Source organism: Amblyomma americanum, chromosome 8 (assembly GCF_052857255.1).
Source record: "Amblyomma americanum isolate KBUSLIRL-KWMA chromosome 8, ASM5285725v1, whole genome shotgun sequence".
NCBI lineage: Eukaryota > Metazoa > Arthropoda > Arachnida > Ixodida > Ixodidae > Amblyomma > Amblyomma americanum.
Window position 1 is genome coordinate 139239016 of NC_135504.1, and position 25507 is coordinate 139264522.

At 45.8% G+C, this 25507-nt stretch overlaps 1 protein-coding gene across 1 annotated transcript in view; it reads right to left on the reverse strand.

The window, feature by feature from the left end:
- The window catches only part of Ccz1 (vacuolar fusion protein CCZ1), an 88289-nt gene that overhangs the window by 48965 nt on the left and 13817 nt on the right, over positions 1 to 25507 (reverse strand). The window contains exons 4-8 of the mRNA XM_077635375.1: positions 23126 to 23248; positions 16986 to 17060; positions 9129 to 9259; positions 7400 to 7444; positions 4312 to 4452 (exon numbers count right to left, since the gene is read on the reverse strand). Of these exons, the coding sequence (XP_077491501.1) occupies positions 4312 to 4452; positions 7400 to 7444; positions 9129 to 9259; positions 16986 to 17060; positions 23126 to 23248 (515 nt within the window). The remainder of the gene's footprint in view (positions 1 to 4311; positions 4453 to 7399; positions 7445 to 9128; positions 9260 to 16985; positions 17061 to 23125; positions 23249 to 25507) is intronic.

Consider the following 25507-nt stretch of genomic DNA (forward strand, 5'->3'; position numbering starts at 1 on the left):
TAGATGGAATGATTAGTGGTAGCGGTGAAAAGTTAATTACCACTGGAAGGTGATCACTTACGTACGGGTTGTCAACAACATCCCACTTAAAATCGTTAAAAGCTGATGGAGAGCTAAAAGACAAGTCTATGCAACTCATCTTACCTGAGGATGAAGAACAATATGTGGGTTTGCCTGTACTGAGCAGGCAAACGTTCTTGCAAAGAATGAAATCTCCTAAAACCCGACCTCTAGTGTCTGCAGCTTCGCTCCCCCAAAACGAGGAGTGCGCATATTTTAATGCGCACTCCCCGACTACCAGACATGGCTCTGGTAACTGCCTAAAAAGTTCCTCTAGATCTTGTAGTGTTACGGTGAGATGTGGTGGAAAATATACAGAGCATATGGTAATTGATTTAAAATTAAGAATGGTGACTGCAATGGCTTCATAATTTGTCTGGAGCTTTATTTCATGGGTTGCAACACCGCTCTCAACTACAACAGCAACGCCTCCAGAGAGCCTACTCGCCTGCTCACAATCACGGCGAAAGACTTTATACTTTTTGAAAATATTTTTATGCATAGGTCCCAAGTTCGTTTACTGCAGACAGTGCTACAGGAGATAGAGAATTTAATATATCTGTTCCATCCCTACAGTTATTTAGAATTACACAGCAGTTCCAATTGATAAGGAACGCCATGATAATTTGGGGGGGTATGTATTTAGAACCTTAGGTCCCTCCTTGTTGAGGGCCTGTTATTAGGGTTTTTTTTTCTTTTTTGCGATCAAGAGAGCTCGGCGTCTGCAGTGGCGAAGGCGAGCTTTGACTTGTGTCCATCGCCTCGCCACAGGCGTTGGAGTTCCGCGGGGACCCCGCGGGCAGGGGGGTTGTGGGCTTCTCCAAAAAACCGAGGAAACCTTGCGGGCTGCCAACTTGGTGGACGGTGGCCCTTTTTTGGGGGTGGCATAACACCTCTCCCAGAGGCGCGGATAGCCCTGCCTCAGCCTCACAATGTGTGAGCTGGGCAGGTGCCTGAGACCGATGTGGTGTGCCGCACCCATGCACCTCATAAGGGAAGTTTGTGTGATGTGTGAAGGAGAAAGTGCCTTGTGACATTGCATAACACCTTCTTGCTTCTTTAAATGTGATATTCTCTTTTGTCCTTATTGTAATTATTTCTTTTTCTTTCTTCCAGGCAGGACAAGACCTTGAATAAGCGGCGCGGTCGCCTTCACAGTTTGCACAGCGTGACGCGGCATTGCAGTCGTCTGATTGGTGGTTATTTGAGACACATTTAGCACAGTTATGGCCACGGCACGTTTGGGAGCTGTGGCCAAACCTTTGGCATTTGAAGCAGCGTCTGGTGTTACGGATACATGGTCGGACAGAAATTTTTGCATAGCTTACTTCGATTGACTCTGGCAGGGTGCAAGAAGCAACGGCCAGGACAAGGTGTTCAGTGGGAATTTCTTTGTTTTCTTTGCGTGTCTTGATTCTGTATACATTAGTTACATTTTGATCTGATAGTCCTTCTTCTGTCAAGTGCAGAAAGTCATCTGAGATGACACCACAAACAGTATTTGAACAGTATTTAACGATCTATGTGGTGTGGTGTAACAGAGACAGGGATGTCAGCAAATGTTTCGATGCTTGCAAGATTATATATCTGGGTGATGTCGAGGAGTTCTAGCAGGAGGTCTCCACTAGCCAATATTGTCACATTGCATTTCGGGCCCAGGGAGTCAGTGAGAACTTTTGAAACTATGAATGGGGATATTAGTCTAGCGGGCTTTTCTTTTTGCTCACGGTGCACGATATGGTACTTTGGGAATGTTGGTTTCTTTTTGTAGAAAAATTTTGGTCACATTGGTCCGCCCTCTTTTCAAAGGACGATCATTTGAAAGAAAGAAGGTAGCCATAAAAGAAATGTGTTCTTCGGCCATGGTGCCAGCCACCCACCATGGAGCCCAACAAGGGGACGGGACAGGAACTTGAAAACAAGCCTTTCCCATGCCAGCCGTACACCGCAGCTATAACCCAATATGACGAAACCCAGGATAGTTCGCCACACAAGGTTAACCCTAGCCACCAGGAAAAAGGGAAAAACCAAGAAGGGAGGAGGAGATGGGAGAGTTCTAAGAGATAGGAAAGTGAAAAATGGAGGGGAGGACAGGAAAAGGCGACTGCCGATTCCCCCCGGCCGGGTCAGGCCGGAGGTGCCATCTACAGGGAGCTGGGGCCAAAGTGGTGTGTTGCCTTGGCCGAGGGGCCTTAAAGGTCCAAACGCTCGGCATCGGCTCAGCCACCAGAATCCCTTTTTCCCCGGACACGGCGATGCCACGCACGGCTAAGCGCGGGTGCTCCGGAACCCGTGGTGTCACAACTAACCAACATCTGCATGAAGCAGATGCCTCTGCGGGGTAGTGATCCTAAGTGTTCCTGTAATTTAATTTGCCTACTGTGCAGTGTGAGGTACTTCTACAAGGCCTTCATTTATTCCACTAGACGAACGTTCCTCAATGGTGCAGAGGTAACGTGCCCAGCTCCCAAACCAAAGGACAGCGGTTCGATTCCACTCGACCACCTTTTCTCTTTTCAGCGAAACTGCCTTTCTACATTACTACCTTCTTGATCAATCGGGATTTTCCAGGCATGGCGATGCCAATGCTGACTCCGGGTTTTCCACCAAACAGGACCTTAAACGCTATTGCGTTAATATTAAGCACTGATGTACCGCTTAGAAGAGTTACAGTGCTTAAAGCCTGGCTCCATTGAAGGGGGGTCCCTACCGATTCGAGCAGAGGTGGAGATGGAAACAGAAGGAGAGAGAGAGAAAGCAGCGGGCATTTGCAAAGCAGACACAGCACCTGGTTTTATTAACCCTCATTTAAGAGCCTTAGCTCTTCTTAGCTCATTCCTCAGTTTCCTGCCAATAACATCAGTGCCATCTGCACCACAGACCTTGGCAGCATGCCAAGATGCTGTGTACCAGTAATGGTGCCACATGTTTATGTGTTGATGGGAGTGCTGGCAGCTGGCGAACTTGGCAGCGTGCCAAGACACAGCTGCCCGCACCAGTGCACATTTGTTTAGAACACCGGCAAGATGGTGTGGTCATCACCTCCTAGCTAGCCAAGCCAAGACAAAAAGTGCACATCTCATCAGGCATTATCCCGGCCAATTCGCTGGAGCCGGTGGCACTGGGGCACAGTTTTGCCACCGGCTAATCCATTTGCACTGGAAAGCTAGTATCTGTTGAAATTAGAAAGATTAGAAAGAAAAAAAAAAAAATGTCGCACTGATGCCGGTACAGGGAACAGCAGATAGCCAAAGAAAGCCGGATGACATACCGTGTGATTGTGTGTGTAGCCCAGCCAGTCGAGTGTGTGAATGCAGGGGAACGGTTGTCTTGTGACATAGTTTTCTGCGTTTGTCTTGGGACTAGAGGTCTGAGCAATAGGCATTAAATACAAAATTAATTGCTGAAGGCAAGAAAACAGACAAATTTTTACAAAAAGTGAACAAAACAGCCAAAAAAAAGTACAAAGGATCCGTTCACAAGCAACACTGACTGATTGTGTTGACAGGAAGTTGGGGGCGGGGTTCCTTGGCACAAGTTGAAGGCTTGGGGTTCCTTGAGGCAAAAATTTTTTGGAAACCCCTGCTGTAATGAATAAACATTTGTTTTTAACCGTTTCAGTCAAACTTGTTGGTGGATACCTGCAAAATTACTGCCAGTGACGGTGGCACCTCACTTCATGTCAGATGACAGTATCTCTCAACGGCGATCAAAGTTGGCTGTGTAGCAGGGACACAACTACTTCGAGGTCGACAGCGGTTGAGAATCTTGAAGGCTCTTGATTCAATAGCCTTTGAAAGTGCCCGCGTGACATGAGGCAAATAAGTGTTCCGAGGAGCAATGGCTAAACAAAGATTGGCAGAACAAAAGGAGCTATGTGCATAAAGCTGGACTTGCCCCTGCACTAACCTACAAAAATAGTACTACATTAAGTGCTGCACTGAACTGCACAACCATTTCATGTTGGTGTGATGCTAGCACTTGTGTGGTGACACTTGTAAACTACCTTCTATATTGGAGCACTCTTAGCTGTCCATTGCAGAGCATAAGTTGCTCCAACCACAAAAAAACAGCACAGTGCACGGGCAGCAGGAACGCCAAACATCGACACGCCTCACTCGCCAATCCACTTTTGCCACTTACTTCAGAATGGAGTTATTGCTGTATGAAGCCCCTGTGTGCTCGCTGCAGAAGCAAGGGTCCGCTGCCCCCAAAATGAAATTGCAGGGAATCCAGCGACTGCCACCTCACCTGCACTGCCCGGTGGTGCTGGTGGTGGGCCGTGGCGCAAAGCTGCATCCCGGCAGCAGCTCACTCTCAACAGTGCTCTGCAGCACGTCATGCACCAAGTACTGGTACAGTACCTGCATGTCCCCCTGCTCCAGGCCGCTCCTGCAGGTCACCATGGAAACGGGTCTTACAATAAAGCGCCCAAGGGAAGAAACAACAGCTGTGCGAGTAAAAACTTGTGGGCATTCCTGACCACATTCTTAAAGAAGAAAATGCGATAGCATTTAGACTGCCTGCTGGTGTCTACAATGACTGCCAAATGTTGTTCTTGCGACTTCCCCGCCAAAACTCCAGTTGGAACCAGTTCCATTGCCCTTATAAGTTATGCATGAGTCATCACCTCCTAGAATGTTCCTTCCATTGGATTATCATATGGGATTATATTAATTCCACTCACTATCGCCTATAAGCCACATTAATACATTTTCCGTATCCCCAAAATCAAAATTTGGGAGTACTTTGGAAATTCTGGGAGTGAGCCAACTTAGAAATATTGGGGCTCCTCAGATTTTCAAATTTGGCAGTGAACTATGACTGGTCCAGATGTTGATGACCCCACGACCCTCTCAACCAATGCGAAATCAGCTAGACTAAGCGATGACCAGGGCAGCCGGGAAGCAGCGCAGTTCGTCGCTCAGCGCTCCCACAGGCGGCGTTATTGCTGAAAGCTCGGCTCTTGCGCAGGCATACTGTCATTGCTCGAATATAGCAGGCAGCCTTTCTGATAGCATGGCTGTTTTGTCTTTTCTGGTGCAAACGTGACATAGCGAACCAGCTGGCGGGCCGACTCGCCTGGATCCCGTCAACCGCGGTCATAAAGATGAGCTTAACATGGTTTCTGGCGTAAATCATAAAAGTTGGTATGAATAAATGTGAAAAATATATCATTTTTGAGGATCGTTGATCAATACCGAGTTGCTGGTAGAGGTAACAACTGTGATAAGAGCAAATTTCTTGCCAGAATCGCCTCGCAGCTGCCGCTGGCCCGCAGTTGCTGTCCGCATCGCCTGACGCCCGCAGCTGTCCGCTAGATCTGCTGCCGAAGGCGTCGCGGAAATTGATCATAGTTTGTTGCAAGATGATGCTGTTGACAGCGAAGCGATATTAAGAGTGTGCTTTTTAATATAGTGCAGGCGACTTCCGAAGCGGCGTCTGCTGCGCCTTCGATACGAAAGAAGCTATAGGCCTAGCAACGGCCAGGGCTACCAGGCAGCAGCGCAGTTCGTCGGCCGGTGCGACCATGGGCGGTGCCGTTGCTGAAAGCTTGCTACTTGGGCAGGCATGCTTTATTGCTGCTCGAGTATATATCAGGGGCTCTTTCTGATAATATGGCTATTATGTCTTTTCTGGTGCGAACTTCAACACCAAGCCAAGCAGCGGTCGGTCACTGCTGTGCGGTGGCAAAACGTACGCTCTGAGCTTGGGCCAAGCGGCGCATCGATGCTTGCCACTCTGAGCGTCCCTTCTTGCAGTGGGGCTGCAGTTCGCAAGCGGTGACCGGTGCGGCACGCCGGCCACGTTTTCGCACATGTGTTGCCTGCTTTACTCCCGTCGCGAGTGTCACAATTATAATATGCACTTCTGAAGGAAGCAAACATATCTGTGCTCCATGGCGTCGTGGATGTAGTCATAGGTTCTCGGTCTGAAGATGCCAAGTTCGAGTCCGCGTGTTTGAGCATTTTTTACCTTTTTTTAAATTTTTAGCCTTAAATAAACTCTCCCTTGTTTACCTGGGACCGACTGGATTTATTTTTCTTGCCATGCCTTTCTGACCCAACAATCAGTGCCGCTCAGTACTGGGCGGCACTCATTCTAGGTTCATAATCAAGATTGTTAAGGAGTTTGCTTTACTATATGGGAATTTGTTTAAAAGAGTTATGACAAAAGAAGAGTGAGAATGAGAAAGAGCGAAGTCTCGGCGGGAGGTCTCGCACGTTGTCTCGCTAGTGCGACATGGGAGTTGGCAGACCATCGGCTAACTGCCGTCTTGTGGGACACCTGGCGCCGACGCCGACACTCGGCTGACTGTTTTCGCTCTGGCACAGTATGACATATCATGACAACACGGTTTTGGCAGACCGAATCGGCCGACTGTTGGCCTAGTATGACAGGCCCTTAAAACTACAACAGACGGCAAGCAAAGGAATCCGACGCGCACTGCAATCCAGGATGACGAGAGCACAGCGCCCCCCCCCCCCCCCCCCCCCCCCCCCCCCCCCCTCTGGACCGGTCGTGGGCGAGAGAGACCGGACCGACGCTGCTGCTGGGGTGCGACAACTGGAAGTTTCAAACTGAACGTCAGTGGATGACGTAACCATGGGCGCCCAGTTCCAAAGCTGTTTTCTTAATTTTTTTCTGGCGGCCCCGCGTGTACGAGTTGAGGGGGTGAGGACCGTAATTCTTAATCGTCTATATCTTGGTTGTTATTGATGCTAGATCAAAAATTCTTGCGCTGGGGTGACGAGTCATGAAATGCCTCTCGTCTGCTTTACGTAACCTCCATTTATTGTATAGTCCCTTTAAGGTCCAGCGGTTATATTGCCTTGTCTTTACATGCTCTACCCAAGGCCATTTCTTCCTCTTGGTTTCAACTAGGATGTCATTGACACGCACTTGTTCCCTCACCCACTCTGCCCTCTTCCTGTCTTTTAACGTTACCTAGTAATACACTCTGGGGGGCTGGCTGGTTGTTAGCGTTACACTTGTCATTTTTCTTTCTTGCCTGATTTGGGTCGCCAATGCTGCAGACAACATGGGTTTCCAATTAATTCTTATGAAATCAGCCAAGTACATCATACAACCTTGGTATTGAAAAAGCAAGACGGTCGTATGTCATCTCTGCCACAAATTTCAGCACAAATAAGCAAGCGGCTTAAGTGAGAGTAGCATTTTATAGTGAGTTTTTAGGGTCGCAACAGTCTGTATACTTGCACACCCCTACTTGAAACCAGTAATGCAGAAAACATCTGAGGACTCGGCTGCTGCCTGTACTTGGTGCAACTGTCATCACGATCCAAGCAAAGGCTATAAGGGGCATGCTGGAACTCACCAGACGAGCAGGTCGTTGCAGAGAAAGACAGAAGACTGGATTGCCCTGGAAATGCAGTTCAGTCCATCAGAACAGAGGACCCCCATCTCATTGCTGCATGTCAAACTGGACGGTGCATTCAAGGACAGAGAATGCGAACAGAACGCGGTAGGCTTGACAGAGTATCCCAGAAGAAATTAATGCACTAGTTCAATGAAAGTGAGCATTTTTAAAAGCTCAGATACAGTGCCTGCATCATGTGAGGGGTAAAAAAGGAATTCAACCACCTCCCTACCATGGGAAAAGTCACATGCTGGAGCGTGGGTTTTTGCCTGCAAAGCCAGGGGCCAGCTCAGCTCACTGTGCACGGAAAGAAAGCAGCCCCACTCGACCCTTTTCTTGTAATTACCTACAGTCATGCACAGCAACCACACTAAATGACACCCTGTGCCAGTACTCACTAATAGAACAACGGTAGATGTTTGCCATGGCAGTCAAGAAACCAACTTGTGGTTGACAGGCAAAAGGCAGCATTTGAGCGCCACACGCCACCACATTGCTAACCACTCCACTGGCCCTGCCACTGAAGTGGCCAAGTCCTGGCACGGCTTCTTCCCTTGAGCTCTCTGTGAACATGTCTCAAAGCTGCTCCTATTAATTCCACCATTTGCAGATGACAGTATGCTAATAGCAAATTTGAAGCCATCACTGAACTGCCCAGAATGCATGTAGACACCAACCAAATGAACTGTAGAAATTTGTGCCTCCGTGTGTGGAGACTGCAAGGGTAAAGCCAGCACAGTTGAACTATGTCAGCATTTAATCCCACAGTGTCAAAGGTAAGGAGCGTGGACAATGAAATGCCTTAAAGGAGCGAGCATTTTTATTGTTAGAAATATCGTAACGAAATTAGGTGTGTATATTTCTTCCTCCTGTTTTCAAAAATATAATTAGCCTAATTATATATCCTAATCAGGTAATTTCTTACGAGTTGCTAAGACACTTTCCCTCAACATTCCTTGGCTCTGATTGTAATGGAACTGTAGCTAAAGACCTGCCACGCGGAGCATTGCTATTTATAATATTATCGAGGCACATCATCGCATAAAAATGTTCAGTTATGTTGAAGCACCATAATTATGAAATATAATTAGGTTACATTATTGTTTACAAAATTTGATACGTTCAACTCAGCCATTAAAAACAGCATAGCTTCATAGTTTAGTTTCTTCCGACTTCAATGTATAAGATTAATTGAAATTGCACTACAAAATCTTCCGTAACGCTAGTCGTGTTGGCAAAAAACATGATGTTGAGAAAATCATATTTGAAGTGCACATGCCAGCCATTCAGAGGTCATAGTAGAGGCCTCAGAAAACGCCAAATACGAATGTTCCGACAGGATTTCACAACGGTGAGTAATTCTAGCCCCTTACTAGGGCAGCAGAATTTGTGTTGTGTTTTATGGCACATAGGCAACTTAGGCCATCATGCACCAAACTCAAGGTAAGGAAGCAGCAGAATTTGTTTGAGCTACTGGTGAATGATACAAGAGACCTACACCCAACGATTAGATGCCACATGTGTTCTTCCCTGTCTGTTGGATGTAGTTCTTTTGTACCTTGCAAGGGGGCAGCATGTAGCAGCAACGTTAATGGCACACACTGGACACAACTTCCCGACAAACTCCTGGCACGAGTTCTCCAGCCCCTCTGAACTGTGCGGCTCCCTTGCTAGAGCGTGTCCCCACCTGAAGCGCCCCTCGAGGCGGTTGATGAAGCACTGCACCCGCAGGAAGGCGTGCTTGTCCAGGGGCAGGAACTGCACCCCCCGAAACACATCCATCACGTCCGCATGCTGCACCCGCAGCCGAGGGATTTGCTGCATACCAGAGCAGGCATAGCATTTCGCTAAGCGTAGACAGCTGGGCTAGTTGGTTCACAGTCGCATTATGATACATCGTTCTGGCGCACGAAAAACACGGACGAAGGAAGAACAGACAGATTGTGTGTCTGTTCTTCCTTCGTCCGTGTTTTTCGTGCGCCAGAACGATGTATCATAATGCAGGCATAGCATTGTGTGCCACTTTCAGCTTGCCTGAAAAGCTGTATTACACGGGCCTCAAGTAACAAAATACTACACCTATGCCAAAGTGATTTCCAGAACAGCAGGGAATGCCCAGTAATGCCACCAAATAAACCCTTAGCATTTGGTTAGCATTTGGTGGTGGTGGTGGTACACTGGTGGTGGTGGTGGTACACTGCTGCCTGAATAAAATGACTTTGACTTTGACTTTGAGGTTTGTCATATCTAGGGAACTCAAGGTAAGGAAGCAGCAGAATTTTTAGAAAATTCAGCAGACTTTTGTCGGTTTTTATTTCAGAATGCAAGTTTTGTTGTTGTTTTTTTTGACAAATTTTATTTTTGACGAACGAAATACTGACTTTTTTCAATCTCGGTGCTTTTGTCATACTAAACAAATTATTCATCAGTAATTAACGCGTAAATGATAGTACTTGGAGCTGTGCTTGTAGAAAAATTGCTATTGTCATTAAAAGAGTACCACAAGGTAAGTAAGAGCCGGCAAACAAAATCCAAGTGGAAGTTTATTTCAAGGAATTAGGGGTGACTGCAACGATGAAACTGACGCTCAATCGTCGTGGTAGGCAGAAAGTAGGTCTTTGGGAGGCTGATGAGCAGTTCCGTGTCAATCGACTAACTGTTCTAAGCAGGTGATGATAGTGAACAAATAGTGCGCAACTAGAAGACAGCGTGTAAGCCAGTGGAGCAATACCTAAAATAGCACAACTGGGCTGCTTATTCAACAATACCATCGTCACATCATGCCCCTGGCTTCCCTACTTAATTAATTTTCAACTTTTACTGAGTGTCACTCAAATTTGACAACCATCTAGCTATGCCTTGCATGCCAAGAGTACTGACCTTTTTTGATTAAAACTGAATTTCGAAAACTAAATTCAGCGTACCTTTATCAGTTTTTTTTTTTTTTCGGTTTAAGCTGAAAACTCCCACCGATAGTTATATCCGAGGTTAATACATTAAGCTTCATTATATCCAAGAAGGTATATTTAGCTTCTTTATAACCGAGATGGCATACTTCTGAAGTAGCACATAAAAGTTTGCTATATCCGAGGTTAACAGAAGAAATCTTGTTATATCCGAACACCCGACACGCGCTGCGCCACATGCCACACGTGATGGCAGTCACCATTTCTCCTTGTAGCACAGACCTTTCTATTGATAACACATTGATAAAATATAGCTCAGCTTCTGAGCGCAGTAACCTTTGGCAATGCAAACACTTTGCAATCACATCTACTCTAGTGTAGACGTCCAATATTTCCTTCTGTTTAAGGCACACTTCTATCCACAAGTACTTGGTTCGTCTTAAATTTTCATGACATACAGCAGGTCTCCTCCTTGTGAATGGCAGTGACTGCAATGAGCGGATGACAACGGCAGTCAGTGCCTCTTCAGCTCTTTTCACATCTATTCAATACTCTGAGTGTCTGCTACTGAAAGCCAGGTCTTTGCAAATCAACCAACAAACAACACAGTTTTCTTTCAATATTCTTTTGCAGTGATTCATTCCTACATGCAACCCAAAGGCCTTAAACAGGAAGGCATTTACCATGAAGGCCTTTACCTTGGTTGTACGTACATACATATACCCGAAATCAAAAAATTCGCATAGTTGAGCTACTGCACTACAAATCACAGAATGATCAGACATTCAATGCGACAAATCTGTGAAGGCAATAGGATCTACCGTGACATTCCGAACAAGCGCCTCCACAGATGCAAGGGCCCCTCTCTAACTTCACTGTTAATTTCACATTTCCGCGCCATTCCAGAAAGCCCCCCCCCCCCCCCCCCCCCCCCTCCCCCTCTCCACACCCCTATCACGCACCGCGTGCAGGCTAAAGTGAACTAGAATATTCCCAGGCAACGCTGGCCAGCCCCACCCAATCCAAGAATCCAATCCAATCCTGCTTTTCAAGCCGGTTCGTCAATCCAATCCGAATGCATGCCCGTTCGTCACGCGCCATTTGTCTTGTTTTGGCGTTGTCAAGTCGGCAATGCATTCGTACACAGTGGCGAAGAAACTTGAGGTCATATATAATTGCTTGTTTGGTTAATGGGGTTTAATGTCCCAAAGCGACTCAGGCTATGAGGGGCGCCGTAGTGAAGGGCTCCGGAAATTTCGACCACCTGGGGTTCTTTAACATGCACTGACATCGCACAGTACACGGGCCTCTAGAATTTCGCCTTCATAGAAATTCCGCCGCCGCGGCCAGGATCGAACCCGCGTCTTTCGGGTCAGCAACCGAGCGCCGTAACTACTGAGCCACCGCGGCGGCCTACAATTGCATTGGGAAAACGGAAGGAACATTCACCAAACGTCTCGAGACCTCAAGTTCGACCGGAAATGGATACAGGAATGGGACAAGAATTTCGAGAAGTTGCTACAACAAAACATCAAAGAAAGTTGACTAATGGCTGGAAGTAACAGCGCTGAGACAAACACAAAGAAAGAAGAAGACAACAGGACCAGCGCTGTCTTCTTCTTTCTTTGTCCCTTGTCTCAGCGCTCTTATTCCCAGAAGTATGTACCAATTGCTCAACTCTCCGTTTTATTGAGTAATAGCGCACCGGTGTTTAGTGAATGCGTGGATGATGCGTCCTTCGAGTACTTCGAGCGGGAAAGAACGGCAGGACATTTTAAATCTATGTGCACTGCGCTTCTTTTTTTTTCCTGGCGGGAAAATGTCGCCGCCATCTTGAATTTTGGCGCCGTTCCGGGATAGCGCCCTCCTCCTACTTTGCCAGTAATTTCGACTTGTGGTGGTGGGGGCGCTTGCTCGGATTTTTACGGCACCCATTGAGACTTTCACCCTAAACAATACTTTTACTCTAAGCTGAGGTTTAACACACGCAACAGAATATTTCTGGAGGGCGACGGTGAGTGGGTGGATGGCAGGTGGAAGTGGAGTGGGGGGGTAGGTTGACGGTGGCATTGAGTGCGTACGTGGACAGCCCCCTAGCTAGGGCTGTGCATCTGTAGGGCGAAGGCTACAGACAAGCGATGCTATGTTCACAAAATGCATGCCACAATTATACATGGCATGCAAGTCAAAACTCGACTGAACGAAAGTCCCGATTTAACGAAGATATCCCGATTCCCCTTCAGACGCCCATAGGGTCCAATGCTTTCACTGACTCGAAATAACAAAACAAATTTCATCATCCGTCCTGATTTAACGAATCTTTCTCGAAAAACGAGTGAAAAAGTTAATTTTTGGTCTATTTTGTAGAGAACGCACCAAAAATTATTGACGCAAGCCAACGGCCACATCGCAGAGCGCCTTCGTCCCGCTTTTACAACCTGCGCAGTGCAAAATGAAACAGCCAGTCTGGAGGGGAGCGAACACACAGCCGTGAAAAAGAGATAATTTTCAGTTCAGTTCACCAGACTGCGCCAAGGGTAAAGAAGTTTCATGTCGCATGCCATAGAAGGCACTGTTGCGGTTTCTGCGCAGGACAAGATGGTATTCCGATTCTGTTAATAAAGAAGCTAGGACCAAAATCCAAGCAAACATTATTACAGGTAGTGAACAAAATGATAGTGGATGGCAAAGCCCCCAATGAATGGCGATCAAGTAGAATGAACATGATATATAAGGGAAAGGGGGACAAAGCTGACATAAGCAAATACCGTCCCATAACAGTGAAGTGTGTGGTTTATAGGGTGGTGATGCAGATTATAAAGGACAGACTGCAGGCTTGGGTGGAAAACGAGGGGGTGCTAGGGGAGCTACAAAATGGTTTCCGGAAACAAAGGAGGTTGGAGGGCAATCTGTTTTCATTGACGCAGTGCATAGAGGTTGCTGAAAAGGAGCACAGGCCCCTATGGCTAGCATTTCTGGAAATTAGGGGAGCCTACGACAACGTCATTCAAGAGTATCTGCGGGACACACTTAGCACATTGGATGTGGAAGATGGAGTAATTTATCTTTTAAAAGATATATATAATGGTAACAGAGTGCTTATAAAATGGGAAAAAAATGTATCCGGGCCTATAGAGATACAGCGGGGGCTTAGGCAAGGATGTCCTCGGTCTCCTTTGTTGTTGTACCTGGAAGGGTTGGAGACCATCTAGAGAGGAGTGGACTAGGCTTCAACCTTTCTTTTTTCAAGCTAGGCGAATAGATTAAACAGTCATCATTGGGACTAATATATGTGGATGATATAGTGCTAATGGCTGACAAGGAAGATTTGCAGAAGTTGATAGACATATGAGGTACAGAGGGAGATAGATTAGGTTTCAAGTTTAGCAAGGGAAAATCTGCAGTCATGATATTTACCGATGAGGTCGGCGAGCATAGAATACAGGAGTTCACGCTAGAAGTAGTTAATGAGTACAAGTATATACTTGGGGTGTGGATAAACAACGGTGATGAGTATCTGACAGAGCACTAAAAATGTGTAATGAATAAAGCTAATAGGAATGCAGCTGTCATGAAAAATAGGGCACTGTGGAATTACAATAGGTATGAAGTGGTAAAAGGGATCTGGAAAGGGGTGATGGTTCCTAGCCTGACTTTGGGCAATGCGGTCCTGTGCATGAGACCAGATGTTCAAGCAAGGTTAGAAATCAAACAACGTGGCGTAGGGAGGCTAGCTTTGGGAGCACATGGCAATACACCAAACAGGGGGTACAGGGTGATATGGGATGGGCGTCGTTCGAGAGCAGAGAAGCTAGCAGTAAGATAGCATTTGAGGAGCGATTGAGAAAGATGGAGGAGAAGCGGTGGGCTAGGAAAGTTTTCAGATACCTGTATATAAGGAATGTTGATACGAAATGGAGAAAGCGGACTAGAAAATTGACAAGCAAATATCTGGACAGCAGTAGGGGGCAAATCAGCAATTATCGGCTAAGAAAAAGGTTAAAGAAACAGAGAGCTCTGTGGGAAACAGGGATGCTGACGAAATCAGCACTGGGAACATACAGGATCTATAAGCGGTAAATTTCCAAAGAAAATATCTATGATAATTGTAGGGGAAGCTTTTCGTCGCTTGAGGCCAGGGCGGGAGTTTTGCGGACTAATTAAGACATATGGAGTCAGGTACCACGAGATAGACACGTTGTGCGTTGCGTGCGGAGAGGAGGAGGAAACGGCTGAACACGATACTTTTCTGTAAAGGGCTTCACCCTACAGTGGAAAGCAGCGGGGCTGATTCATTCAAAGCATTGGGGTTAAAGGACAGTGAAGGAAAAATAGATTTTAAATGGGTAGAAGTAGCCAAGCGTATGTAATCTGATTCGTGACTAATATCAAGTCAAGAGTAAAATTTCACGAGCCATGGCTAAGTGGTTTGAACCACTGCCCGATTTAAAGGGTTCAGCCTTATCCATCCATCCACATACATCCATCCATCCTGCAGACATTACCCCGTACTTTCGCCAATCTTTCCCTTTCCATTTCTCTTTGCGGATGTTGTGCCGTGTTTTCCAAGCTCAGCTTGTTAGGCCTACAGTACTTACAGTCAGTCTAGCCTTACTACTCGTGGACGCGGACGTGGTGTGTGCAAGCAGCTAACACTACTGACTAGCATGTTCAGGGCTGCTGGCTTCGATACGCTAGGCTCTGAAACTGCCGAAGCTGCATTGGATTGCGCGAGCGCTGTGCACCAGCACGAAGATGCCTGGGAGAATCTACACTCAGTGGATAAAGTGCCCATCAAAATAAGTTTCATCGACTACGTGAGCACTGACGCAAACGCAGTCACGACGGAAGTTTTGGATGATGCCGGTATCTTGTGGCTAGCAGGAAGCGTGGAGGGAGAGGCGGCCGAAGACGCTGATGACAACACTGACGATCACAAACACGGTGATCAAGAAGTTCCCGAGCCGACACCGGGTAAAGTGATGGACGCCATACGGCAGTTTGCTGGAACACACGAGGGGACCAAAGACGTGCTGGACGCATTTCAGACTTACGAGAAATCTGTGCAGCTATTACTTATGAAGCACATGCAAGCAAAGGTTACCAACTTTTTGCTGGTAAATAAGCCTGTAGTCCCCTGGGGCCCTTCTTCTTGCCGTAATAATTTTTGTTTCTTTTAATACGCGCTAGCAGCGTTGGTCGTTTCTGCAGGCCGCAGTGTCATTTTCGGCATACTTACGCTTCGCAAATATGGTGCTGCAGTAGCTTTCTGGATACTGCTGCGCCGTATAATCGATTGTATCAGATTAAGTGACCGAGAAATGCATCACTCAATTTAACAAGGTTCCCAATTTAACGAAATAATTTGCAGTTCCACTCAACTTTGTTAAATCGAGTTTGAACTGTAATGCCACTTGCCTTGTGGCGCTGTCAAGCAAAGGTGTGGGCTCTTCTCTTGAAGCAACAATCTCGTACAAACTAAAAGCTCGTTAGTAATTTGAATTTCAAGGGGCTGGACGAAATGCTAGAATTACCCTCAGTTCGAATTGTACAGTGACCTCGAAAAAACTGACAAGCACCTCTTGCATCATGACAAATCTATTTGGTGAAAGGTTGGGCAATGGTCACTTGCATTTAAGATAAGAACAGTGGGACAATGATTATTTTTCACATTTCCATCACCACCTTACAGAGTACACACTGTCGGGGGCATTGAAGTAAACAACTCCAAAATGACAAAGGCTTCCCCAACACCCTTTCTGAGCCCCTTCACAAGCACCTGCAAGGAGGCTTCACCATGGGGTTTCCCTCCTGGGTGGGGAAGCCGTAGTCATTTTAAAATTTTTTTAGTGTTACTAGCATGTCACATGGGACTAGCAACTTTTATGACTCCAATACTCATGACGAAAATTGCGAACAATTACTTAACTTTACGCAAGGACTAAACTCGTATTTCATCATCATCACTGTCATTCGCCATCATCACCAATTTGAACAGCCTCCCTTCGGAAGCCTGTTCGGAATAAGGTGTGAGAATCACTGCATCCTGATGAGAGAGCGTCCGACGAATGACATGTACGTTGGCTGGAACCGCGCCACTAGTTGAAATTATCCAGATTTCCTAACTAACGGTGGTCGAATTAACAAGAGTTTATTGTACACATACAGCAAGCCTCAAAGACTGCTGCCTAAAGCAGCAACACACACCTGCCATGGCAGACTTTAATGAGGAAAATCTGATCTTATAGTTGCATGAAACGGCAGCAAGTGATGCAGGAAATATCCACGCACGCCTTGAAACATTTTTTCTTCTTGTATCCCTTGCTTCCTGACAAGGTAATATATTCATCTGCACAACCCCAGATACATGCCTTACGCTATGAGCTGACGCTATGAGGCAACTGCAGCCATATAAAGTAACCACTTCTGCACCTTGTCACACAAGTGGCTGCAGCAAAGAGAAGCGCACCTCACGGCAGATAATGCTGCTCTTGCAAGGATGTACAATCTTTTCCGGCCACTCCTTTGCAAAATTCTGAAGTTATCCCAACGATTCTGGTGGTAAGAGCAGCAACTCAAAACAGGGCACACCCCGTGTCCAAATGGCAGCTGCACTTTTCTGAATCGCTGACACTCACCCAGTCCAGGAAATCTTTCAAGACGCTCCTTTTGGATGGGTCAGCGAGAACCTCCGATAGGGAGCCCCCAAACATCTGAACAAGGAAAAATATTGAGCATGACGGACATGAAAGGCCAAACAAACACAGTGAGCACTGCACCGTGAAATGCAATGTGCTACTGGGCTTTGCAGCGTTCCTGTTTATGCTACAGTGCACACAATATGAAGACAAGCAGCACGCAAACACAGGAATAGCGAAGAACTTGATTTGGGGCTAGTTGGTTCATGATTGAAGTTCTGAAAGGTGCAAAAGACACACACACAGGAAAAAAGGGGGATGACACAAAGAGTGCTCTTTGTGTCATCCCCCTTTTTTCCTGTGTGTGTCTTTTGCGCCTTTCAGAACTTCAAACAGGAATGGCACCTGTTTATTTGTTCTCTGACCTGCATTTGCCACTGAAACTGTTTCATTTTAGAACATGTAGCAACTAGCGCTTGCCAGAGTATAGCTTCAAAAAAGGTTCCCTCAGAGCACACAGCCAAACGGTAGAAATAAATACAACAGGCTGCTACAAGCCACTGCAGGACAAACGCCTCTCCCATTAACCCCGCCTTGTGCCAGCTGCACCCACCAGCTTATCCCCGCAAACTTCTTAATCTCATCTGCACTCCTGACCCTCGACACACCCTCATGTGCTTGCCCACTCTTGGAACGCACTCCGTTACTCTTAGGAGCCATCAGCTACTTTGCTTACGCATTACATACCCTGCCCATGCTCATTTCTCCTTTTTTGATTGTGACTTTAAATATCCTAAACTCCTGCTAGCTCCCTGATCCCTTCTCTTCTTGTCTCTTATTGTCACAGCTATCTGTTCCTTTTCCATTGCTGTTCCCATTTAATTCCAACACTTTTTCGTTAGCCTCCACGCTTCCGTCCCATAGGCTGTTACATGCTTTCCTCTTGACAGGCACTGTCATTCATAACTTCATTTAAACAACTTCAAAAATCCTTTTCCAAACTATAAATAGCAGTGTTTTTGATATATGCTTGCTTCACTGACCTATTTCTCGTACCTGTATGCTATCTTGATTTCAGTTATGATTGTACAAATCTACAGTTTTATTCAAATATGTATGCATGATGTATTCTCGTGATATTTCGGATAATATTTGGAAACTAAGCTCGTTTGTGTTTTGAAAACTACTCAAAGTTGTTATTGTATAGTATCTGCTATTCTCGATGTAGTGGTCGCCGCCTTGTGCTTGTTTGAGTTGTCACGCGATGGTGCTAGGAGCAAGGGGGCGGTGCCCCTCAGTGTGTATATATTCTGCTTGCGGGCATGAATAAAGGCTACTTGTTTGGGCTTCCCATGTTGGGGGCCCAGTAATCACTCGTCTCTTCAATCGGTGGAGCAGAACACTCGATCTCTCCATTGCTTCTCTTAACTATTATTAGTAACTATGTCGGCACTAGCTAGTAGAGGTTTTCTGGGCCATGTCAAGCTATGATTCACAGCTTTTAGCCCAGATATTCTTCCAAACTTCTGGCGAAATAAATTTAATTGAATTGAATTGAGTTCATGATCAGAGAGAACCTGTCAAATGCACTCCACCCTATTCTTTACTCTAATTATTTCAATCTCAGGGTCTGCATTTGAAGTCCCCACCTAACCCGAATGGAATATATATCTACACAATTCCAATACTTTGCTGCCTATCATAAACTGTTGTTCCCTTCCAAGACTGTTGAACATTACTGTAGTTTTCATATTGCAACGGATATTCTTGGTGAAGATGGGGTGAATGAAGTGTCTCGGAGGTGCGCATGCTCTGGGCTTGGGTGCCCTGTGTTTTGTGCGGGCCCTGTGCTCTTGGCCTGTGTGCTGTGCCCGGGGCGTTCTTGCGTCGTTCTTGCGTCGTTCTTGCCTTGAACCATGTAGCAATATATTCACTTTTAAACCCACCATTCTGCTTTGCCTGTCTCAGTCCTTGATCATACTCTGCAGTTGGTCTGAGTCACCTAGCCAGGCAATGTGATCAGCAAATCGTAATTACTAAGGTGTTCTCCATTAAGCTTTATACCCAGCTCTACCTGATTACATCCTCTAAATACCTCCTGTAAACGCACGGTGAATAATACTGAAGATATTGTGCCTCCCTGCACTAAACATTTCCTGACTGATTTTTTTGCTTTCTCTGGCTGTGCAGCTGCTATCATGTGTGCCTTTCTTACGCGTTTATACTTTTTTGCACTAGAGCACCCATCATGAACAACTACCAACTTGCCCAACTTTTCACGCTGCTTCAACCGCTATAGATATTTTCCAGTACTTTTTGTCCTCTTCAGCACCCTGCTTCCACAATGCCTGCATGACCGCTGAGGCTTTGACTGGGCCAAATTCTTTTTCATAATCTATGAAGGCTATGTACAGGGGTTCGTTATATATTCTGTGCATTTTTCTGCCATCCGACTGATAGTGTGAACATGGCAGACTGTCAAGTAGTGTTTCTTAAAGCCAGCCTGGTCTTTTGGTTGACTGGAGTCTACGGCTGGTCTAATTGATTAGCGACTGCCTTAGTAAATACCTTGTAAGCAACGGACAGCATACTGATCAGTCTGTAATTTTTCCAGTACTTGACATCCCCCACCTTATGGATTAAGATGATGCTAGCGGTCTTCCAAGATTCCGGTGCTCTCGAGGTCGTGGGGCACTGCCTGTACAGGGTGGGCAGTTTTTCTAGCATGACCTCCCCAGCATCTTTCAACAGATCTCCAGTTACCTCGTCCTGACCTGCTACTTTGTTGCCTTTTCACTGCTTGTAAGGCTTTCTTTGCGAGCAGGCTGTTCAATTCCTCCACCTTCATCTTTACGCCACGATTATTTTGGGTACTGTAGGGACCTGTGCAGGATTCCTCAGCTACTTTGAATACATTTTTTACATACATTTTTTTCACTTTCTCATGACGTTACCTTCTACTTTTAGTATGCACATTTGATTTTTGCCCGTTCCAAGTTTCTTCTTGACCAGCTCTTAGGCAACGTTCCTTCTTTAGAGCAAGCTCTATTACTTCCTAATATTGTTTATCTTAGAGTTATTAGCCTCCAAAGTTCTACTAGTTCTACTCTATCAACGGGGTTGCAGGCTTTTGTGGTTTGGAATTTCTTAACCAGATCTTTCTTTTTTTGCTTATCTGGCCATCTACCCTAACCCCTTGTTCTGTTCCAAAATTATACTGCTAAAATTATCGTTTACCAACTGTACAGTAAGGTCGTCGTCCTTTGTTGAACCTCTGTTCTTGAGCAAGGTCCTCAATTCTTCCACTTTTCCTCTCACCGTTAGGTCATTTATGCGCTTCTTCTTTGCCGGTTTCTTCAGTTCCCTACTCAAATACAGGTTAACTGTGGACCTCACCATCCTGCGGTTGCTACATCTCACCTTGCTGAGCCCCTCCACATTCTGCACGATGACCGGATGCAATATGAAGTCTATTCCATCTTTATTCTCACTGTTAGGGAGGCATAACTTGCCTGGCCTTATCTCTGGCAACGACATCAAAGAAGCAGAAGAAAAAAGAGTGCAGCCAGTAGGTGAAAACAAGGAAAAGATGTTGCTACATCACACAGCCATACTGGTGCATTTGGAGCTGCTCGTTCCCATTAACACAAACAGATCAAGAAAAAAAATGCAGCAAAAAACCTCTTATGACAACCTTTTTTTCTTTTAAAGCAAAAGCTTTACTGGACACAAACTTGCGATTTCACCGTGGCGGTGCTCCAAGGAGGCACATAACGTCACAACGCGCGCCTCGCTGCGGAGCCGAACTGGTCTGGCAGGGCCGGCGGCGGCTGGCGCACTCAGAGCAAAAAGAGACGTGCTCCAAGTGTCCGCCAGTGCGGTCGGAGTGCGCCGAAGCCGCGGAACGCGCGGCGGTCATGCGCAGTTGGAGTATCGAGGATCTCGCTTTGGCGGACGTGACGTCGCCTTGCAGCGCGCGCTCGTGCGTTGCGCTGGAGTATTAACGTGCCTTAACAGAGCCTACGCTTAACCGCTAACCAATGTATTCAGTGGCGGCATCTATGAGAACCACTGAAACCCCCTGCACACTCAATGAATAAAAAAGAAAGCCCTGTGCCGAGGCTCGGAAGTGAACCCGGGTCTTTGGCATTTGGGGCGAAGATGCTACCACTGCGCCACAATGGCTAGTGAATGCACTCTTCCGATGCAGAAGTCTCCGCGCTTTCGCTAAGTATATCCTGGCCTAACAAAGCTAGGCCATCAGCAATTTTTTCTCCTAGCACAATCACTAACATTTGCAAAGACAGACAGATGATTCTGTGTGGTTAGGCCAAATGTGAATTAGGTGCGCTCGCACTGCAGTCTTCGCTTCAGTTTTGGTTTTGGTTCAAGGCAAGTTTTAGGAGAGCAATGCAATAGGGGCGTATTCTGGATCCATTGCACAGGGATGGAAGTTGATGAAGACGGCAACATGCAAAGCACAGCGCGAGAGACTAGCAGTCAAACACACGGGATGTTCGGCTGCGGTGATGATGTACAGCCGAGCCCACTTATAACGACCGCAGTTATAATGAACGCTTGCTTATTACGAACGAGGGCGATGCTGCCGCCAAAATATGTATTCAGGCAATGTCAGTGCATATCAGATACAAAGAACAAGTGGGCCACATAACTTAGTTACAGCGAACGAGGACTCCCTGTAAATTTGGCCCCGGGGTTGAAAACCATGACTTCTTCCGGGGTGAAAAATCCTAACTGGTCCAACTGATTTATGGAAAAAATTGCCAGATGGTTCCAACTGGCACCAAATGATATCAAGGTGGTTTTCAACTGGTGCAGTTGGAACCGGGAATCTGTTCCATAAACCAGTTGGACCAGTTAGGATTTTCACCTGGGTTGCAGGAGCGGAGAGTGACGAGCACCTCCAAGCTTCCATGAGACCTCCTTTCCTCCTTTCTAAAAGAAGAATGCCACCATCCAAAGGCGAGAAAATAATACACGATGTATGGAATGCTGACGAAACATTTTCGTAGACGCAGTTGTCAAAAACGCATGCCTTGAAAGGCGGCGCCTGGTGCTGGAGAAAAGTGCAGTAAGCTTTGCGTTAACGTCGTGTGCACGAGCATGGACAGTAGCGACCGGTGGCCGCCATGTGTCATCGGCAAGAGTGGCAAAAGTTCAGTGCTTTGGAAGCTACATTCTGGTGCGCTATAGGCACGACGCAAAGGCCTGGATGATGCGCAACATTTTTTTTTTCTTTTACGAGTGCTCCAGTGGGCATACATTTAGAGGGGGTATGGGGATGAGAGGCGACTTAATCGCCAAGGGGCATAAAAAAAAAAAATATAAGGTCCTGTTCGTGCTTGATATTCCAGGAACGATGGAAGATGCTGTCGTTATCGGATGCATTGAAATTGTGGCAGCACGTCGTTGATGTGCAGCTAGCCTTACCTTCTCTTGGAATGACATGGTTGGTGCGGATAGTGACGCTGACTTTGGAGAGCCATACATTGAGGAAAATATTAGTACACGAAGCAAGATTGCTCTCTCATAGCCAGGAATGTGACGAAGACGATGAGGAGGAGGCCTACCTACCACTATCTGCCGTGCAGGCTTCCCCCGTGATTAGTTATGTTGCGTCCATAAAGCAACTTGTGAGTAGCAGTGCTAGGGGCATAAGACTGCCCTGGAGAGCTTAAAAAAGCCATAGTAGGCTGTAGTATGAATAACCCGAAGTGCATAACGAGCTTACACTGTGTGACTTTGTAGCTTTGGCTGCAACATGGGAAGTACACTTACTACGAATCTTGGATACAACGAACGCAATCAGCGTGACCATCAGGTTCATTACAGGTGGGCTCAACAGTAGTGGTGAAATGCACTAGCCCGCGAAGCTCATCTGTTTGCACCACCACGGGTTCGAAACCCACTCCCGGCCATAGAGTGTTTTGCATAGCAGGCCATAAAGCCTGCTGGCAGATTGCTCACAGCCCAGAGGCTTTGCAAGAAGAAATAATGGCCAAATCTGAGATTGGGGGTTGTAGTGCACTTTTTAAAAAGCATGAAAATGCAAAATGTGTGAAAGCACAATAAGTTGGGGGGGGAGGAGGCAGCCAAAGGGCAACTCTGCAGAGGCCCACCTGAAACATCCTGTGCACCCCCTGCAGGAGGGCTTGGTACACGTGGTCCTGGATGTCATCCGACAAGTGCTCCACGTACAGCTGGTTGTTGCGTGTCTTCTGCTGCGTCGGCAGCCCTATCGTCTGCACACAGTGGGGACAAGGAAGGGCCTTCCACTGATCCGCGGAACTCTCTGTAAAGACTGACACGTTGCATGCAACAGGCACACGCACAGCAAAATGTGTCGCCTGGCTAGTAGGAGCTGCATGCTTAATTAGAACAAAATGCAGCATAGGCAACATGTAGTATCAGGCGACGAACATAAGCTTCACTTCCAAATGTTGACTGACAAATACTAAACAAGCATACGTACAACCACAGAGAGACACCTAATTATATTAATACAGTAGTATTTAGGTTGCAGTATCACAAAAACTTTCCCACTTCTCTGTCACGACATTCCCTGATTGGTCAAGAGAGGTCACATGGCCCTGTGACATTGCAACCTGCCCACCCTCATAGATGGCAAGCAACCTGGCTGAAGGTGCTAAACATTCTAGAAGGAGACGACTCATGCATACCATATAAGGGTAATGGAACTGGTTCCAACCGTAGTTATGGCAAGAAAATCACAAGCGCAACATTACACACTCATAGTAGACATTTAAGAACAGATTTTGTAGCACAAGACTTGAACATAAGAAAAAAAAAGGAGACAGGACAGGCGCTAACTAGCAACTCGGACAAACTACTGGACAAACTAGTAGATGTGTTAACAGCGCGCGAACAAAAACTACTGTCAAACAACAACTGTCAGTAGAGAATGGTCCAACTTGCATCTGCACTGTAAGGAATGCGAAAACTGTTAACCAAAGCTAACAGATATAAAGATTATAGGCAGAAGCCATGGCACGCTGGAACATGAAATGCTTGAAGCATTTTTAATTCGAAAAGAAGGTGATCAGTGGATTAGCGACACGTCAGTGTGTTTGAAAGGGAAAGAAGTAATGTTTCTGGCTGTAGCACAACACTTCAGCACAGTTGAAAATAAAATTTGCACCAAAAAAATGCACATTTACATGAAAACAATTCTTACAAAAATAATTTTCAAAAATTATTGCCCGTATACATAGAGGTGTGAATAGCTTCATGCACTCCTCACTGTCTCTGGATATATGTGTGCAAAACAATCATTATACTGTCATTTGTTCGAAAAAGCCGAAGGGATGAGTGATTGCAATTGCAGAAAATTGAAAAATAAAAAAAATAACCTTTAACTAATTCCCTCGTTTGCATTACATTCTGGTCAGAGAAATGAGGCACTGTGTCCAGCGGAATCTCGGATCTCTCCTTTTGAGGTGGGAGTGCTCCATCACCGGAAAGCCACCCAATCCACAAAGCTCGGGGCCATCAGAAGAGCAATTCACTCACAAATTTCGATGACCACACATAAAGAAAGCTTTTTCTAAATTTATGCAGCATATTTCGTAGCAATTTTTCCCTGTGAGACAAAGGAAGGACTGAAGATCACGAAAAAAAATGAATTGAAAAATCAGAAATTGAGACTAAATTAACAATTTTATTTGCCATGCTTCGTCTTAATGGGACCTGCAAGTCTTAAAATGAAAATGTTTATAATTAGAGATCATGTAACGAAATTGTGTGTATGTATTTCTTCGTCCTGTTTACAAAAAACATATTAGTTTCAGCATGTCTCAATTAGTTCCCATATTACGTAAATATTACTGATGCCTGATTAGGTAATTTGTTACAAGGTGTTACGACACTTTCCCTCAAAACTTTTTGGTTCCAATCGAAACGGAGCTATAGCTAACGACCTGCCATACGGAGCTATGTGATTTGTAATATGATTGAGGTACATCATCGTATAAAGATGTTCAATTACGTTGAAGTACCATAATTATGAAGTATAATTAGGTGATAGTATAGTTCACAATATTTGATATGTTTAAATCAGCCATAAAAAAATAGTATAGTTCCACAGTTTAGTCCTTTCTGAATTCAACTATATAAAATTTATTGAAATTGCGCCATGAAAACGTACCGAAAACTTTCGTAATGCTATTCATCTTGGCAAAAAATATGAAGTTGAGAAAATTGCATTTGAAGCGCATTCACAATGCATTTGCCAGCCATTCAGAGGTCGTTGTACAGGCCTCAGAAAATGGCAGAACGTAGGTGCTCTGAAAGGATTTCACAACAAAGAGCAATACCAGGATGTAGAGAAGAGCTGCAGCTTTTGAACAGGATCAAGATTGAAGCCCTCAGGGATGCAGTTGCAGGAAGCAATGGGTGCTAAGCTCTGCTGCATTTTGGTGCTTCAGGCGAATCAAATATATAAATTTTTTTAGTAGATGGAGGTCGCATTATATCTTGAAACC